Source organism: Paramisgurnus dabryanus, chromosome 23 (genome assembly GCF_030506205.2).
Source record: "Paramisgurnus dabryanus chromosome 23, PD_genome_1.1, whole genome shotgun sequence".
Lineage (NCBI taxonomy): Eukaryota > Metazoa > Chordata > Actinopteri > Cypriniformes > Cobitidae > Paramisgurnus > Paramisgurnus dabryanus.
The window spans coordinates 29498431-29516821 of NC_133359.1; the positions used below are offsets into that span (position 1 = coordinate 29498431).

The following is an 18391-nucleotide window of genomic DNA, read 5'->3' on the forward strand; positions in this document are numbered from 1 at the left end:
ACAGCAAAACTTTCAATCAAAATGGGTCAGGGACATTCAAGTATTTAAGGTAAAACTGTGCCATTGTCAGGTAACAGACTTGTTGATTAACAAAACATCAAATGAACATGTTAGTTTTATATTGCCCTGCCCTTCTGTATATCTTCTGTTTATTTGTGTGTCCATCCTTACTCTATGATTTTTTTGTTAAGTTTGAGCAACAGTTGGTTTTCAAAAGTAGCAGAGTTCATCCTTGCTCAGTGAATTTCAGTCCAGCACTGTAAAAAAGATGCTCACATGCAGGAAGGCCAGGGTTGAGTTTGAAGGAAACATTTTTGTTGCATTTTGTTTGAAACACAGGCAATGTACCCATATCTAACCTTCTTCCATCTTATTAAGGGTGCTTGACTTGCTCCACCGCTGCCTCTGCCATCTTGTCAAGATGTTGTCACCACATAGACTTGACCTATTGACATCAACAAACAACATTGCATATAAAATATTTATGACAATTAACGTTTTGATTAATGTGAAAAAAAGAGTTTAACATAATGCAGAAATCGCATGAGAAAGACGCACTTGACTCACCTTCAACACGGTGTAAGTAGTAACAAAGTATACAAACTGGGATATATAATTACAAACTGATCACACTATGATTAAAATGATGGAATCATACCTGCTTCTATGATATCAACTCAGTTTCAGTCCAGGTGTTCTTGAACTTTGGCAGAAGGATGTTGCAGCAATCAGTTTAGGGTCTTGCATCATCCCACCAAATCGCTTTTGGACACCATCCTGAACTGCTCTGATAAGGGGCAGACAAGTGGCCAATGGTCAATGGGGGCGGTGCTCCCATAAAGTTGGCCAGAAAAGAAAGCTACTTTAACATGTTACAAAAAGTTAAATATATAATGCAAATTAATACAAAATAAAATCATATAGTTGTACTATTTGAAAGTTAGTCATGTTATCATTTATTTAAAAAAATAAAAAATAAAAACTGAGTTTGTTGTTTGTGTGTCTGGGGCTCCACCCAAGCGAGTGTGTATGTAGGTCAGTAAAAGTAAAAGCATGTAACTTGAGGCTGAGCTCTAATTGGCTGGTTTCAGATCCACCTTGGGGCACAGCACTGTGCGCACCAAACCCTCCCACTTATGTTGTTAGTGAATTAATATTGTTTTTTTTGTCTTTGACCTCATGCGATTATATTGTTTTTGAGTGATTGAGTCTCGTAACCGCGTTGTAGACTGCTAGATACAGTACTGATCAGTGGAAGCAAGTGATATACATTGAGATGAAAGAAAATATGATTTCATCCTTACAAAATCACCCTTTACAAGGCATTCAGTTGAAGAATAAATAAAGGATTAAGGAGCTTGGACCAGATTGAGCAGCAGGAAGTGATCGAGGTCGAGCTTACACTGTGTGCTTTTCCAGCACAAACAGAGTTGGCTAACATTAGCTAGATGCTATGTAAGTCATGACTTTTTTTCCTGTTTTGAAGTCTGCTTGATAGACTGTGCGAAAGTTTGTGGTGCATTTGTGCTGCCTTTGCGTGGACATGATGTTCAGATAATCTGATAATTATCCATGGCTTGGTCAACTTTGTTGCAACGTACTGGTCTGTGATTAGGTAACTTTACTGTGTGTGTGTGTGTGTGTGTGTGTGTGTGTGTGCGTGCGTGCGTGTCAGATCGCGTTAACCGAAGTGTAATGGAAGAGCGCGAGATCAATCTCCATAACAAAAGTTAAACTGTAATAAGACATCGTCTATTTGAGGTTAAGACACAAAATCTAATGACAAGAGTCTGCTTTAATCTGCCTTCATGCGTTTATTACACAAGATGGTTTCAGATGAGTTTGGTTCAATTTAGATTTTAACACGGTTGTTGATTTCTTTTTTGCACCAGCCACCACTGTGGCAGACACATCTTTGAAGATGTTTCCAGTCTGCTAAGTTTTGCTTGTAAATGAAAGATCATTTGCATGTGCATGTTGGCCTCAGACTGAAGAAAGTTCTAAGCCATCACCACAGGTTTCATCACAGTGCAATACTCACAGTGCAATACCCAGACAGGAAAACCATTTCAGTTGGACTCAGCCTGTATGACATAGAATATAAGAATATATGCAACTTTTAACATATTTTGTGGAAAGTATAGCCAAGTATGGAAATGTATTTTGACATTTTTACAAATGTATAAGCAAAGAATAAAATAAGTGGGGTAATTTCAGGCACTGATATTCATTTATAAGCAGGGTAATTTCAGGCACTGATATTCATGTAAATTCATACATACAGTAGGAAATACTTTTTTTTACTTTGAATTTTTTACAGACATTTCTGATAGTGTCCTCACCCTTCTCTTGTATGATCAGAGCTCCAGCTAGTTAAATTCGGCCTGATGAGCTGGAGCTTGCATTGCGTGTTTTGATGAAGTTTGAGCCGCTCTCTGTTGTAGTTCTTACCACTTTTCACTTTATTCTATTCTGACAATGAATGTCATCAAGAGCGCCTGCCAAGACATAAAATGCATGTGACCCTTTCAATCTCTGGCAAGCAAGTGTGGAGGATCTCCTCTCCAATGTTTCATCCAATGAGCTGTCCAACAATCAGTAGTGGTGGCAACAGAACTGACTTTACTGAGATGGGACACCAAAGTCTCCTTCAACTGATTGGAAGCTCTATCATTTCTGGTCCAAAGAATGGGTCTGGACATTACCTTGCATTGAGGATTCATTGTAAATATTAGTTCTTTAAAAACAGGTTGTTAAACCAAAGAAATGGATGAAGATCCTTACAAATAAAGTTAATCATGAGCTTTTCAACCTTTGCCTGTGGCCTGTGGAGGTGTGGGACAATAATTCAGACAGGGAATTTGACTTCATTCTTTTGGCCATGTGGTCAAATTATCACACTGCGATTGCCCGATTTGTAGATTTTGAGACTGCACAGATAGGAGGCAGGCCAAAATCACTGTCAGGCCATTGTTCATGCTCATGTTATGACCTTTGTGCCTGTTTTTTGAAATACTATTTTTTTTAATTACCCTTTTGTCTTGTTTGCCTGGTTGGACTGTCTATCTGTTTTTTGATTGTAGTTTTTTGATTACTGCCTGTTTTGGTTGATAACTCTTTGTCTGTTTAAATAACCTTCTGCATTTGGCACTCAAATCCACATATCATGGTTCTTCAGCCAGGGATCTGCAGCGGAACTGCAGGGGGTCCACCGATTAATGTGTAATCCAAGAGTAAATATCATTCCAAACTGCAGCCTCCATCAACCCCAGAACAGTGTTATAATCCAGTGTTTCCCATAGATCTGAAATTTACTTGTGGTGGTAGCTGGTGAAAAGGGCAATCATTATCCACCGACAAAAAATGGTATACTATACATGTGACAAAGAACTAATAATGTGTGACACAACACAATACTTTGATTTATTTATTAAACATTAATATTAATTTCACATTATAGTTCATTAATCTAACCACCACAAACTTTCTTTGCCATAAACAAAGCTGACACTGTTTGTCAAAGCAACACGAAAACACTTAATGTTTTTGCACTGATATATGAAGTAATTTGATGACCCCTTTTATCAAACTCAATATACAATACTATGTATAGCCTATTAATAGACAGTGCAGGTCTATAGATTATAAATGTGACTGATGTTATAATGGTAATAATTTATATTAGACACTTATTACTGCTTCTGCTTTCTATTTCTCTTTTGCTGATTAAAAAAAAGCTTAATCCACTAATTATTTCAGATTTAAAAGTCTACTTGCTGTCCCGATGACAGACTTTACATTACAGCTTTGCGTTTTTTATATCCTGAGTGAGCTAGAGCTTTGCTACGTTCAGCACTGCTTTTTGCTACAATCTCTGTGCAAACTGTTTAGATTTTAGTAAAGATATGGTCTATTACTTGTGAGATTATTAAAAAATGGGATAAAGAAAATGAAGCGGCGCGTGGTCTGAAACAGCACTCAAGCTTTAGCGCGGTAGCGCTCGCGGCCGTTCTCCGATGGACTCGGGTTTTACACACAATATTAACTTGGGACCCGAAGTAATGAACTAGGACCGACCCGGACCCCACTGACCATTTAAAATATAAACCCGGAATCGTACGGGTCCCGCGTACTCAGTGAAGAAAGACCTCTAATGGTAAAACTCTGCTCAAGTTCAGAAACATGAAAGGATACAATGTGACACTGAGCTTGCTTCGCGACGCACCCAAATTCATTGAGGAACAGAGAGCACGTGAACGGACACTCAACGGGAGAGACACAACGTGCTTGCACGCAAAATGAAGCCAACTTGGATGCTATAAGCATATGCGACCATTTTGGTCGCAGTGTAGTTCCCTGGCTGCTCCGTATGTGCTGCAGTTGATCCAGTTTGCCGCGCTGGATGTATGATGAGTTTATGACGCGTACATCATCTTCATGGTCACCCGACCCCCACCTCTCTCTTTCTCTCTCGCTTTCACTCTCTCTCTCTCTCACTCAACAAAACACGGGTCATCCAGTCGAGTTCAGAAAATACGGAAATTCGTAAAGTGATTTTTTTACCTGGGCGGGTCGCAATTTACCTGGGCGCAGCGCCCAAGTAGAGCCTATGTATGGGAAACACTGTAATCATGTTCTATTTTTCCATGTCTTGTGCTTTTATTTTGAATTCTAGTATGGTTCCTTTTGTTTGTGTGTTTCCCTGTTGTTCCTGTGTTCCTCTGCACCTCTTATTTGTCACCATGGACAGTCATTGTTTGCTCACCCATCTAATTTGTTGCCAGTCTTTTGTCAGTTCTTGAATGTTTGTAATGTTTTATTCCAGGTTTCCTGTTCCTTGTGTTCCATCTGTATGGACTATCATTACATTTATGTTAAATGTTAAATTATGTTTTTAAGAGTGTGCTTGGGTAACTGGATGTACCTGAATAATGTATAATGTTGCAGAGGGTGTGCTTGGGCAACTAGACATGGCTTGGACAATGTGGAGGAGGGTATTCATTAAATGTTGTGATTTTTGGAGAATATTCTCACGCATGGAATAGATGATGCTGAGGTACACAAAAACAGTTCAGTGTCAACGCCGGACTGGGCTATTAAAGCAGTTGTGAGTCATCGTAGACTTTGGGATTTGTAACTTTGAAGATAATTAACATGTACTAACACAGACCAAAATAAATGTAAAACCAGGAAAAATAAATAGGGGCTGTTCAAGACATAAGTATATATTTAATAATTTCCTTGTCCTTCCGCTGTATTTTTTCTTCATCTTTCTTGTAAAGCTGCTCTGAAGCAGTGAAAAAAGTGTTGTACAAATACATAGAGTAGGTTTATGATGATACCCACCAGTATGGGACATTTTAAATTTTTACATTTAAAAAAATTTAATTTAACAATCAGCACACTGTCTGGGAATCAACTCAGTGGGCACAGAATTCTAGGGCTCACGCGTATAAAGTAGCATCCCAGACAGTGTGCTGAAAATTTGGTCTTTACACGTGTGCAGTGTGTAGTAGTAGTTGAACCTGCCTTGATTTCACAGACAAGGTCACAAATTTGACTAAGCAATTTTAAATCAACATTTACGCTATGTCATGGACTTACTTGCCCCTGACAAGCCCTGAATTTCTGGGAACCATGGCCACTCTGAATGGCAAAGGACTGGCCAGGACCAGCGCCATGTGGGGAACTATCCCACCCCCTTAGATCACCAATAATGTTGAATGGGATTTTAATGAAAAAATGTGCTATTTAAAAATCTTCCTAAAGTGCATTTAATAGGCTAATTATTTAACAAATAAAAACGTGTGCATCTATTCTTTCATGATGTTAATAAACACATGCCCACTGCATGTGTTTGTGTTGACACATGCCGACGATGAACCCTTTGTTCAGAACATTTCAAACCATCTAAAATTTACAAACACTGATTATTTTGTGGACACGACTCTTTACCCACATGGAATTGTCCTTTTATTTTTGCCCATATATGCAGCTGATATCTAGCCTGGCTCCGCCCTCCTACGTGCTTCCGCTTATTTTTCATTTCGCTTCAGCAGTACGTCTGGGATTTCTCTATAGAGTTTCGTTTTCTCCTGCAAAAATCTGCAGGACCAATCAGCGAACAGATGGGGGTGGCTAAGAACAATGACGTTGAGGTCGTGCGTCAGTTTGAGTTGTAGTTCAGTAATGGCAGCGGAGAAAGACGTGAGAAAAGCTATTCGGTCCGTTGTTGCAAAACTGCCGAATATACACAAGTTAAAGCCGGAGCAAGAACCAGGTTTGCTAACTTTTGTTTGTTTGATTATTCTGACTTGTTGTTTCCAGACGGTTTCGGTGCATGATATACGTCACGACCACATGTTAGCGATTGGCTTTGGCAGATCCTGAGTGACTCTGGGCATATCCAATAGTTTTAAACTTCAACAATGGACCCTCCTTAACGGAAGTAATGCTTTGCTATGGAGCGTGGCCAGACTCTCTGTACAAATTAAATGAATGTACGAGAGTCTGGTTATACCAGGCTAGCTGATATCCCCTTCTTGTTTAGGTATTTCACTTGATTTTCTATAGATGTAAGGGAGCAAATACTAGCAAAACTGTTTTTTAGGGAAACTGTCCCAATTTTGACAAATAGTCGGCAAGCCTTGGAAAATAAGACTCAGTATCCAGTCTGCATAATATAAAAATATCTCTTTAAGATTCCACTAATTGCTTCAAACAAAACTCTTGGACATTAATAAATGAGCCAACCTGCCCTTGGGAGGTGTGGCCCACCTTGCTGGCGACTCTGCTACCACTGTGCATGTGATTGTCTGCGTTTTATGTGTTTTTTAAAGTTTTTAAACTCTGGATTATTACCAGGATTGATCCCAGATGACATGATTATGGTTTCACTCAATAACCGTTCACTTGTTTGCCTTCTGTGGCTGTGGATATTGATTGTTTGGAAAGCCGCACAAATACTCAAATACACAAATATTCCTCGTGAGATACCCGGGCCTGCCTGTCATAGCGTACAGCCGGCACAAGGTTCTTTGGCTGCGGTTTTCAGCATCAAGTCTATTGGATCGATCCATCAGAAATCAAGCCCAGGGCTAAAGGAAGGAAGAGAGGCAGCAGAGGAGGTGTCTGGGTCAGAAACCGCGGGCGGGGTTACAAACCTGTTTTACCCTAGTTACTATGGGGAATGTCTACTCTCTTGTTAACAAGGCAGATGAATTGACAGCTTGTTTGAAATTCGATTGCATGTTTTGGCAGACCAGTTTACTCTGTTTTTTCTGAGACATGGCTGTCTTATAGGATACCTGATTCTCGCGTGTAGATGGAAGGCTTTGCACTTCACAGGATGGACAGAGACCAAGCAAGTACAGGTTAGAAGCAAGGTGGAGGTTTCTGTCTGTATGTGAACAGTCACTGGTGTCATACCCATCATGTTACGGTAAAAGAGGGAGATTGTGAACCGAATATTGAGCTCTTTGCAGTGAGTTGTAGACCTTATTACCTACCCAGGGAGTTCTCCCATGTTATTGTCATGGTGGTGTATATCCCCACATCGGGTAATGGGAAGTGTGGCACTGAGACAATTTCGAGAATCACACATGACTTACAGCGCTCCTCTCAAGATGCGCTGGTTATTCTGAACAGGGACTTTAATCAATTCTCTCTCTCCACCACCTTACCATCTTTTAAACAAATGGTGATGTGTCCTTGGAGGGGTGACAATATTATTGACTTGTTTTATACAAACATTAAGGATGGCTATGTTACTAAATTGCTTCCTCCACTGGGTAAATCAGACCATAACCTGATAAATGTGACTTCCAAATATTCACAAGTGATACGTAAACAGCATACTATGTCAAAGTCTGTTTGCATCTGGTCAGATGATGTTTGTGAAACACTAAAGGGGTGCTTTGAATGCACCGACTGGTCTGTTTTTTTGATGGAGACAGTGATTTGGACAGTATCTCTGATAAAGTGACTTGTTATGTTAATTATTGTGTGGAGTCTAAAATTCCATGTAAACAAATTAAAATATTTTCCAATAATAAGCCATGGATCACCAGAGAAATTAAAGCTGCTATTAATAAGAAGAAACCTGCCTTTTATAGTGGTGGTAAAGAAAGGATTAAAGATGGCCAGAGAGAGTTGAAAGTTATTATCAGACAGGGCAAACAAAAATATAAGGAAAGTGTTGAAAGTAAAATGTCCAGTAGCAACACTCGAGGGCTATGGAATGGTATGAAGTGTATTACTGAATATGGGACTAGCAATCTCAGTTTATGTAATTTGGGTATACAGGCTAATGATGCCAATACTTTTTTTGCCAGGTTTGATGAGTACTATTTCTCTTCTGTACATGAGAATGTCCTCTCTAATCTTAGGCAGATCAGTTCCGAGGACTGTAGTTCAGCTATTAATCTTAACACTGATGAGGTCTGTCAGCAGTTAAGGCGTATCAAACCAAATAAGAAAGAAGGCCCTGATGGTGTCCATCCTTCATTCACTGTTTTCTCTGTTTCTGTCCTCTGCTAAAGTACTGGTTATGTGGAAAAAGCTTGCCTTATTCCTATTCCCAAAAAAGCCAAGGTGTCCAATAGTCTTATAGCTTATAGTCTATCAATCAATCAATCAATCAAATTTTATTTATAGAGCGCCTTACAACAACCAAAAGGAGCACAAGGCGCTTTCCAGTAAAAACATCAACAGTAGATAATAAAATGCATCAATGAACAATAAAATATAACAACGATAGACAATAAAATATAACACACTATACATAAAATAGCAATAGAAACAAAGGCTACGTGTTCAAAGCTTGTAAGAACAAATATGTTTTCAGCTGCGATTTAAAAACACTCAGAACAGAGATGCTTCGTAAGTGTGCTGGAAGTGCGTTCCACAGCTTTGGTCCCTGGACTGCTCTGACATCACATCACACATTATGAAGATTTGTTTTGAGAGGGTTGTACTTGACCATCTGACTAGGCAGGTGTCTGTTTTTCAGGATCTTTGAAATTTGCATATAGGAAGGATGTGGGGGTAGATGATGCTCTTTTATTTATGCTACATAATATTTACAGTCATCTCAAAACTACTGCCAGCTCTGGTAGGATCATGTTTTTTGATTTTAATACTATATACAGTCACATATTTGTCAGGGATAGTGGTGGATGAACCCAAGTGCAGACAGCTCTCAACTCAAAAGACTTTTATTAATGAACAAAAACTCCCTCGAGGGGGTAAACAATGCAAGAATGAAATAATAACAGGCATGACAAAACTAGACGGACTCCTGACGACATACAAACACAATGATCCGGCAAAGACAAGAGACACAATGGCATATAAATAGGGGAACTAATTAGGGGACAATGACAAACAGGTGAGGAAACTAATCATACCTAATTAGGAAACAGGAGGGTAAGGTTAAGACTAAAGACAGGAGAGCACGTGCCACACATAGGTCACATGACTCTCCACACAAACACAAAACACATATACAGGGGTGTCAGGATCCTGGCACCAAACAAGACTTAAATACACTTAATAACATTTGGGATCCTGACACTACCCCGCCCTTAAGGGATGCCACATGGCATCCCAACACAACAATACAAAACATTAAACAATAAACAAAGTCCAACGGCCAGAAGGCCGACAGTGCCCAATGTCCGGACCCCCGAAAACAAGAAGGCAGGACAGACGGTCTCCGCCCAGGAAGTGGGCCCGGAACCCAGCACCACTCGGCCCGCCGACCCCGAACAGGACACAGGACACGCCGTACAGGAATGCTCGCGGGGCTCACTGACCAGTGAGAATCTCGGAGCTTGCTGGCCGATCCTCTGTCGCGGGGCTCGCTGAACAGAGCTCCATCGCGGCGACACTCCGACGAACAAATACTCCCACGGATCCGCCGACCAGGAACTTCCCGCGGACCACGCCATCCTGGCACTTCTCCGCGGGGCTCACCGACCAGCCCACTCCCGTGGGGCTTGTCGATCTGGATCCGTCCCGCGGAGCTCCCCGAACAGGAACACTCCCGCGAAGCTCGTCGACCAGTAGCCCTACCGAAGACCCCACCGATCAGGAACACACCCGCGGGGCTCACTGCACGGCCACAGGAACACAACTCCAGACAACAGCAGGATGGGGCAGGACGGGACAGACATCAGGACGAGGCAGGACTGGACGGACAGGAACACTAGACGGAGACGAACTAAACAAGGTAACTTAACCAAAACAGAGCTGTCTGCTGGGTTCAAGAATGGCCGGATCATTCTGTCAGGGATAGTGGTGGATGAACCCAAGTGCAGACAGCTCTCAACTCAAAAGACTTTTATTAATGAACAAAAACTCCCTCGAGGGGGTAAACAATGCAAGAATGAAATAATAACAGGCATGACAAAACTAGACGGACTCCTGATGACATACAAACACAATGATCCGGCAAAGACAAGAGACACAATGGCATATAAATAGGGGAACTAATTAGGGGACAATGACAAACAGGTTAGGAAACTAATCATACATAATTAGGAAACAGGAGGGTAAGGTTAAGACTAAAGACAGGAGAGCACGTGCCACACATAGGTCACATGACTCTCCACACAAACACAAAACACATATACAGGGGTGTCAGGATCCTGGCACCAAACAAGACTTAAATACACTTAATAACATTTGGGATCCTGACAATATTTTAGCTAATAAATTTATTTATTTTAAATTGAGATCATTTTAACTAATACTGGAGCACTAAAGGGCACCGTTCTATCTTCCTTTTATTTACACTTTATACTGCTGACTATAGGCATAGTCAGTCATCCTGTCTGGTACAAACATTTTCTGATGACACAACCTTAGTAGGTCTACTTAATCAGGGTGATGACCTTGCTTACAGAAGGGAGGTTCAGTCTTTTTACCAGATGGTGTGAGTCAAACTTTTTAAAACTAAACATAGGGAAGACTAAAGAACTTGTGATTGATTTTAGAGAGAAAAAGGAGAAGGTCCTTCCAGTCACAATTAATGGCCAGCTGATCGAAATTGTGCAGTCATATACATTTTTAGGTGTTCACTTAGATAAAAAATTTAATTGGAAGGAGAACACTAATGTCTTAATGAAGAAGGCTCAGTCGAGACTTTTCTTTTTGAGAAAACTTAGATCATTCAACATTAGTACTAAGCTTTCAGATGTTTTTATCAGGGGATCTTGGCTAGTGTCCTTTTTTATACTGTTCTTTGCTGGGGGGGCAGCTTATCTGTTGATGATAAAAATAGGATAAATAAACTGATTAAGAGAGCTGGTTCAGTTGTTGGTTTTATGCCAGACTCACTTGAGGTCATTGTGGAAAAAAATTGAATTGTTATGATTTTTGAAGGCCATCCACTACACAGTGTTTTTAATGGACTCAGAAGCTTTTTCAGTGAGTGTTTCATTATGCTTTGATGCTCTAGTGAGCGACTCAGGAGGACTTTTGTTCCTGCTGTGGTCAGATATTTTAATGAACACTGTTGACTGTCAAATGAACACTGTTGACTGTCAAATTGTTGAACTGACTGTTTTCTCACTCACTCATTCACTCACTCACTTAATAGATAATTTCCAAGGCACTTGAATAGTGTAGAAGTAAAAAAAACTTTAATTCATCATGGCGTAATCTTTCAAAAACAGGTGACAAACTATCATGTGTTTTTTTACCTAGGCTTTCACTGAGGGTATCACCAACCAGTTAATGGGCTGCTATGTGGGCTCTCTGACAGAAGATCCTGTTGTACTGGTGAGAGTTTTTGGACAGATGACTGAGCTGTTTTTGGACCGAGAAAAGGAAAAGGAAATGTTCAGAGTGCTACACAAATATGGCTGTGGCCCTAGACTGTACTGCAGTTTTACCAATGGGATCTGCTATGAGTTTGTCAGAGGAGTTGTGCTGGATGACATATTACTCAAACGGCCATCTGTTTACAGGTCTGCAAACACACAGCTTTCACATACTGTACTGTAATGCATGTCAATTGTACTTGAATCAGGGATTTTTTTATTTTTGTACTTGACATTCCACGTCTGACTTTTCAAAGCATCCTTTACAAATTAAGTTAAAGAAAACATTCTCTGTTTAAAAGCGTATGACATAACAATCTGTTTTATTGACAATTGACAAAAATTGTTCACAGACAGTGTTTATATATTATTATCATTAGGACAAATTGCAATGTACATGCCAGTCCTTTGTAACTTGCTGCTATCTATATCAGTCTTAAAAGCATGAAAAAATTGGAAAACCTATGCATAACCTTTTTAGCCAACCTATGCATAATTTTCATTTGCAAAGTACTTCAGTACGTCAGACTGTGTTTCCTGTGCACTGTGCTGCATGTCCAACCCAAATAAACAATTACACTATTGAATTATGACCAATTAAGTTAATTTTCAACAACAGTCTACGTAGGCCCCGTTGCATAAGTTACAATTGTACAAAATCAACTCAAAAACTTCCAGCATCCTGGTCATTGCTTATTCAGCATGGCCTCCATTAGCTGTCACTAGACAGGTCATTTCGAGCCTATTTATGCACAGTTTTATGTGAACACGTCAGACTGAGTTTTCTGTGCACTGTACTGCAAATTTAACCCAATTAAACTATTGTGTTGTTAAATTATGACCAAATAATTTACAGCAACAGCCTACATCGCACGTGTCAAATAAGTTACAACTGTACGAAATCTGGTGTTTTGGTATGCCACATGTAAAAACAATTCATAAAGTAAATTGCTTCATAAACAAAACACTTAAAGTTTAGTATTTGTTTGCATACGTGTTTGACTTGAAACCCAACTATCTAGGTGTGTAGGCTCTTTATTCCTACTAATGCTTTTATAAGTAGGTAAATTATATATTTTAAATATTAGGTCAATTTTATATATTTTAAAGTATATTGTTAATATATATTATATATTAAATTAATTTCAATAAATCAGTATTAGATTTATACACCCTTAAAACATTTGGGTTAATGATATTATATTATAAATTACTGTCATTTGCTTTGTAAATAAATAACAGTACAAAACTTATAAATACTTATAAATAAAAACTTATAAACTTATAAAATAAATGTATAATGCTTTTTTCCACTTAGTCATTTGCATTTGCACTTAAATGTATAGAAATATAAACACATAAATACATAGACACATACATACATACATATATACGTACATGAATAAACAAAAACATACAAGAACAGAACAAATCTACTCCATCTTATCCAACTAAAACTGCTGAAAGGGATAGTTCACCCAAAAACAAAAATAAGGTCATCCTTTTCTCAGTCATGTTGTTACAAATTTGTAACCTGTATAAATATCTTTGTTTTGATGACCATGAAGGGATATATTTAAAAACAAAATTGAAAACAAACCGATCATGACCCCCAATCGCTTCCATAGTAGCCTATTCTTATTTCCTAATATGGAAGTCAATGGGGCTCATGATCGGTTTAGTTTCAAACATTCATCAAAATATTTTCTCTTGTTGTCATCAGAACAAATACATTTATACAGGTTTTTAACAACATGACGACTGAATTTTCATTTTTTGGGTAAACTATCCCTATGGTGCCAAAACACAATAACATCAAATGACGTTGTTTAATTTACAATCTACAATGATTTTTCACATAATGTATTGACAGTACAAATCTTATTGTGAAGTGTCTTAAAATGACTATTTATATTGCTGTACAATACCTCTTGATGGGCATATCGTCCGCGGGAAGACGCGCTGATTACAGTCTACACACTAATGTTGTGATCAATATAATGGCATACGGTTTTTGAAGGGTTACGAATCAAAACAACTCACCCATCGTGTAAAACACAAGCAGGATCAGAATCTCTGTCTAGTTAAATGTTGTCGCGAAGCTCTCTCCATCCTAGAGCCCGAAGCCATTTGTTTTGAGAATAATGGCTGGCTGATGAAGTTATTGGCTGGCTAGCCGGCTCAGCCGAAACCTAAATGGCTGCTGCAGCCGCCAAACTTTTCATAGCTGCAAATGGCTGAAGCTGCCACATGTCTACAGATGTCTACGTTATACTGATTAACAGTGTTGGGAAGATTACTTACAAATTGTAATACATTATAGATTACAAATTACTGTAATTTGAAAGTAATTAGTCACATTACAATATTACTGTCTCTGAACTGTAATGAGTTACGTTACTTTTGAGTTACTTTCATCAAAATAACAGAAGTATGACTAGGCATTATAAAATGTTAAAATGTAGCTTATTGCTGCTTATAAATCTAGAAGTTATGTGTTTGCTCTAGAGCTTTGAATAGGCACAGTGAAGACTTATGGCAAAATAACAATCACTGTCAGAATTATAAACATAGACAAATGATCTGGTAAAAGTCTGGTAAATTATGGTACACATAACCAAACACAATAGAGCTAGAGCCCACTATAATGCTACCTATAGACTAATAACATGGCAAAACACGCAACCTCTTTTCATTTCTATTCTTTAATTCACTTTTAATTCAGAGCCACAGCACAAACCTGGCATGCACTGGGTTGAATGAATGAATGAATATAGGTTCACATACAAAGGTTGGTAAAAACTTTTAACATTGGTGTTTAAAAGTCTACACTAATTTTACGTTGTAGTTTTGGTTGCTGTTTGTAATAAAACTGTAGATAGCATAGCAATAGCCTAGCAATCTATTATGTATCTGGACTATAACCATAGCAACGTTAGCTTACCTTGTCATTGCTGGTGTGATATGGATTTTACTGGCAAGCTTTTTAAAAGTCTCTTTACTTCTGAAGTTCAAGCAGCATGGGAGACCGATAGAAAGAAACTTTCTGTTGCTTTTACTTAGTGCTCTCATTCGCAGAATTATGCGTTTGCGGTGCTACCGGACCTGATTGCGACCACTTTAGTCAGTGTTATACAGCCGCGGACTTCCCAGAAACGGCTCTTATAAGAAACGCGTCTATATATGACTTCACCGATTCCAAATCGCAGTGTCAATGCAAAATTAAAGTAAAAATGAACATGCTGCATACAGCACCCGGAAACAGACATACAAACGTTATTTTACCAGCAGCTTTTTCCTGTGTGGATGCTGGCGCGCGCATTGGTCAAAAATAAAAAAATAAAAATAAAACTATTTTTGAAATGCATTGTTGTGACGCGCACGTTACTAATGCATCGCTTCTTCTGTACGGAAAACGAGCAATTTTAATTTCCCAATCCGAAGACTGCAGCCTCCGGAGGTCGTATGCAGCCTGCATATGCGACCTCCACAGGTTGCAACCCCTCTGTGTATTGTAGCAACGAGCGAGCACAAGACTGTGCTGTTATGAAACCAATCGGAAAATGGATCTTGTGTATTGTTTATATATTTCGTGTGTGTATGTCTCTATGTGATAGAATTATTATTTGATTGCAAATAATTCTAGCCGGCTCAGCCAAACTTTATCAGCTGGCGGCTCAATTTGGCTTAGGAAATTATTGGCCGATGGCGGCTGAACTTCTAAATGGCGCAAATGGCGGTGCCTGGTGGCGGCTTCTGGGTCTACTCCATCCAGATAATGCAACACCAAATTGATCCTTATTCTTTCTCTCGTTTTGTTCCAAACTCTTCTTGGGTCGTTTGGTTGGCCCGTACGCTTACGGGAGCTGTCTTTGCTGACAACCAGCGGCAGACAGTAAAAAGTAATCCATAAGTCCATAAGCAAGCGCGTAGCCCGACAGGCGCTAACGCATAGTTCCAAATTTGTCCACGACACTGGCTCGCTGCATCCAAAAACTCAAGGCAGTGAATTGTTGCCTCACTGCCTCATGAGGCCATGACTTCGGAGGCATGAAGGCAGCGTGTTTGAAATTTAAACAGTAAGCGCCTTTGTGATAACTAATCACATATTTGAAAACTACAATACTAATTTCTCGCTAGAAATGCAATTAAAATGTGTAAAAAGTGAAAATATACATTTATTTACACTAAATTTATGCTCCAGTCACTTCCTTGGCCGCCATTTTATTTTTTTTAACTCGACCACTGTTGTCATGTGGTTTTTACGTCAGTAAAGGCGGTGACAAAGGGTCACATGGATATTAACGTCATTGATAGGAGACTGCACAGCCCCGTGTCAATGTTTTGAATGGCAATTTTCTCACGATTAACAAGTAGTTGAAAACATTACAGATATTGATAGTTATCAGCTGGACAAAATATATAACACTGGCCTAGTGGTTTTTGGACATTTTACTGCAAATATCTTACAAATGGCACCTTTAAGGAAACACAATCTGGCACTAAATATATTGTGTGCATTACGGCCAAACTGTCTAAAATGTGAAACATTTTAAAGCACGTGTCTGCTGCTTGTTTTGCTCCAGGGCCATGCATCCCATGATAACAACCCTTACGAAAATTAGCAATGTTTTTCTAAAGTTAAAACAAACAAAAAAACATGGTTACTGTAGTAAAACCATGGTACCCACAAAATAATCATGTTTTTTTTTTGCTGATAGTAATCAATGCAACAAAAAACATGGTTATTACACTTTTACCACAATAAAACCATGGTTAATTTTCGTAAGGCGAACCATCTTCCTGACCATTTGGCAGGGTTTTTAATGCAACATCTCCAAGAATGTCTTTACATATAAATAAAAGAATAATTAATTAATCTCAAAACAAAAATCTGACAAGCTGAATAAAAACTGTAATTCACTCTTTGACAGTAGATGGCGCTCATGAGCAGAAATTAAACTGTTACCGTATAGCGGTGCACGGTTAAACAGCGCTTTATCAGGCATTATAATGAGATAAGATGACAATAAAATGCCATCGAGTCTTTTCTAAAGACATTTCATAACAGCTCTAAAAAAAACATAAAACATAGCAAAAAACAGCCGGTTGCCCTTACAAAAGTTAAAAACGGTTACTACACTTAAAACCCCAAAACATTGTTGCCACAAAATCTATGGTTTTCTACAGAAACCATGGTTAAACCAATATGGCAGTAATTACACCATGAAACTAACTTTACTACAAAGACATGATTCATTGTCGTAAGGGGCCATGTTGTTGGTGCTATTTGGAATTAAAGGCAGGGTGCATGATTTTTGAAAAACAAAGGAAGTTGGGCAGAGTACCAAAACACACTTGTAGCCAATCAGCAGTAAGGGGCATGTCTACTAACCGCCATCGTTGTCTGGTTTGCGAAAAAGCACGTTTTGGCATCGGTAATCAAGGTAACAGGTGTACATATATATACATATATTTAAGCAATATCGCTCGAGTAGGTGTGTGATATAGCTCTATATTATCATGGCTGTGATTAGCCCAGAGGCACGAGGCCGTAGGCCTTTGAAGGCCAGAATGACAGGTAACACTTTTGGCTGTTTTGAATCTCATAATAACTCCATGGACGGATTCGCCGTTTTTAAATATTACAATTTCTTGGTCACAAAGTGTAGTTTTAAGATTAGTTAAGTCGAGAATATATATGTATAATATTCAAATCTGCAGTCGATAAGTAAAGATAGCGCCAGTTTGAACGTCTGCTTAGCAAGATTCAGTACTCGAGATCCAGAGCAATGAGCGGACGTCAGTGTTCACTCCCCCCGCTGACCACCGCCCTATCTGGGCTACATCTCTGACAGGGATTCCATGGCTCTGATGTCGGCCCTGTCTGTGTTTGATGGTCAAAAATGAGATCAAATCAGCAGTATTTGGTGTCATGAAACTATGACTTGTTTTCTTATTCATATTTTGTGTTGTTATTGTTTTGGCACGGGGTAAAAGTTAATAAAACTATATTTATATAACGTTGCTTTCCCATTTAATCTTAACGCGATACGAGCACTTGCTTATTATTAGGCTTTGTTCTAAATACATTTATACAACAGTTCTTTCTGGTTCCTCGAATCTGATTGGCTAAGAGCTATGCGATATTGTCCTGATAACGGCACTGTAACCGCTTCACCTTTCGTATCATTCCGCCACCTGGTGAATGGAGGTCCTAAACAGGCTCATCTCTGAATGGAAAAACACAGATGCGCTGTTTTTAAACACTCTCCGTGTGTCTTATTAGTTCACTAGCTCATAAATCAATCTGTGAATCCCCAATCGGAATTTTATTATTCCGTCAAAGATCAGCGCTCTTGGATGTTACGTTAAACTTAATGGGATTAATGTTTTGTCACATCGTGTGGACACTTGAAAAAAGGAATGTAAACACTCGGTTTTTCTTCTTGAGCTATATCTCTTATCAGAACGCGAAAACACTGTGGAACTGCAGGTAAGCATCGCAGCTTTTAAATGTGGACATTGATCATTTATTTAATCGCGACGTGACTATTAAAACATGT

The 18391-nt window shown here is 39.0% G+C and overlaps 1 protein-coding gene across 4 annotated transcripts in view; it reads left to right on the forward strand.

Annotated features, from left to right (window-relative positions):
* The window catches only part of LOC135780875 (ethanolamine kinase 1), a 155330-nt gene that overhangs the window by 11159 nt on the left and 125780 nt on the right, over positions 1–18391 (forward strand). For all 4 annotated transcript variants that reach the window (XM_073813240.1, XM_065291166.2, XM_065291167.2 and 1 more), the window contains exon 2: positions 11710–11972. In XM_073813240.1, the coding sequence (XP_073669341.1) occupies positions 11710–11972 (263 nt within the window). The remainder of the gene's footprint in view (positions 1–11709; positions 11973–18391) is intronic.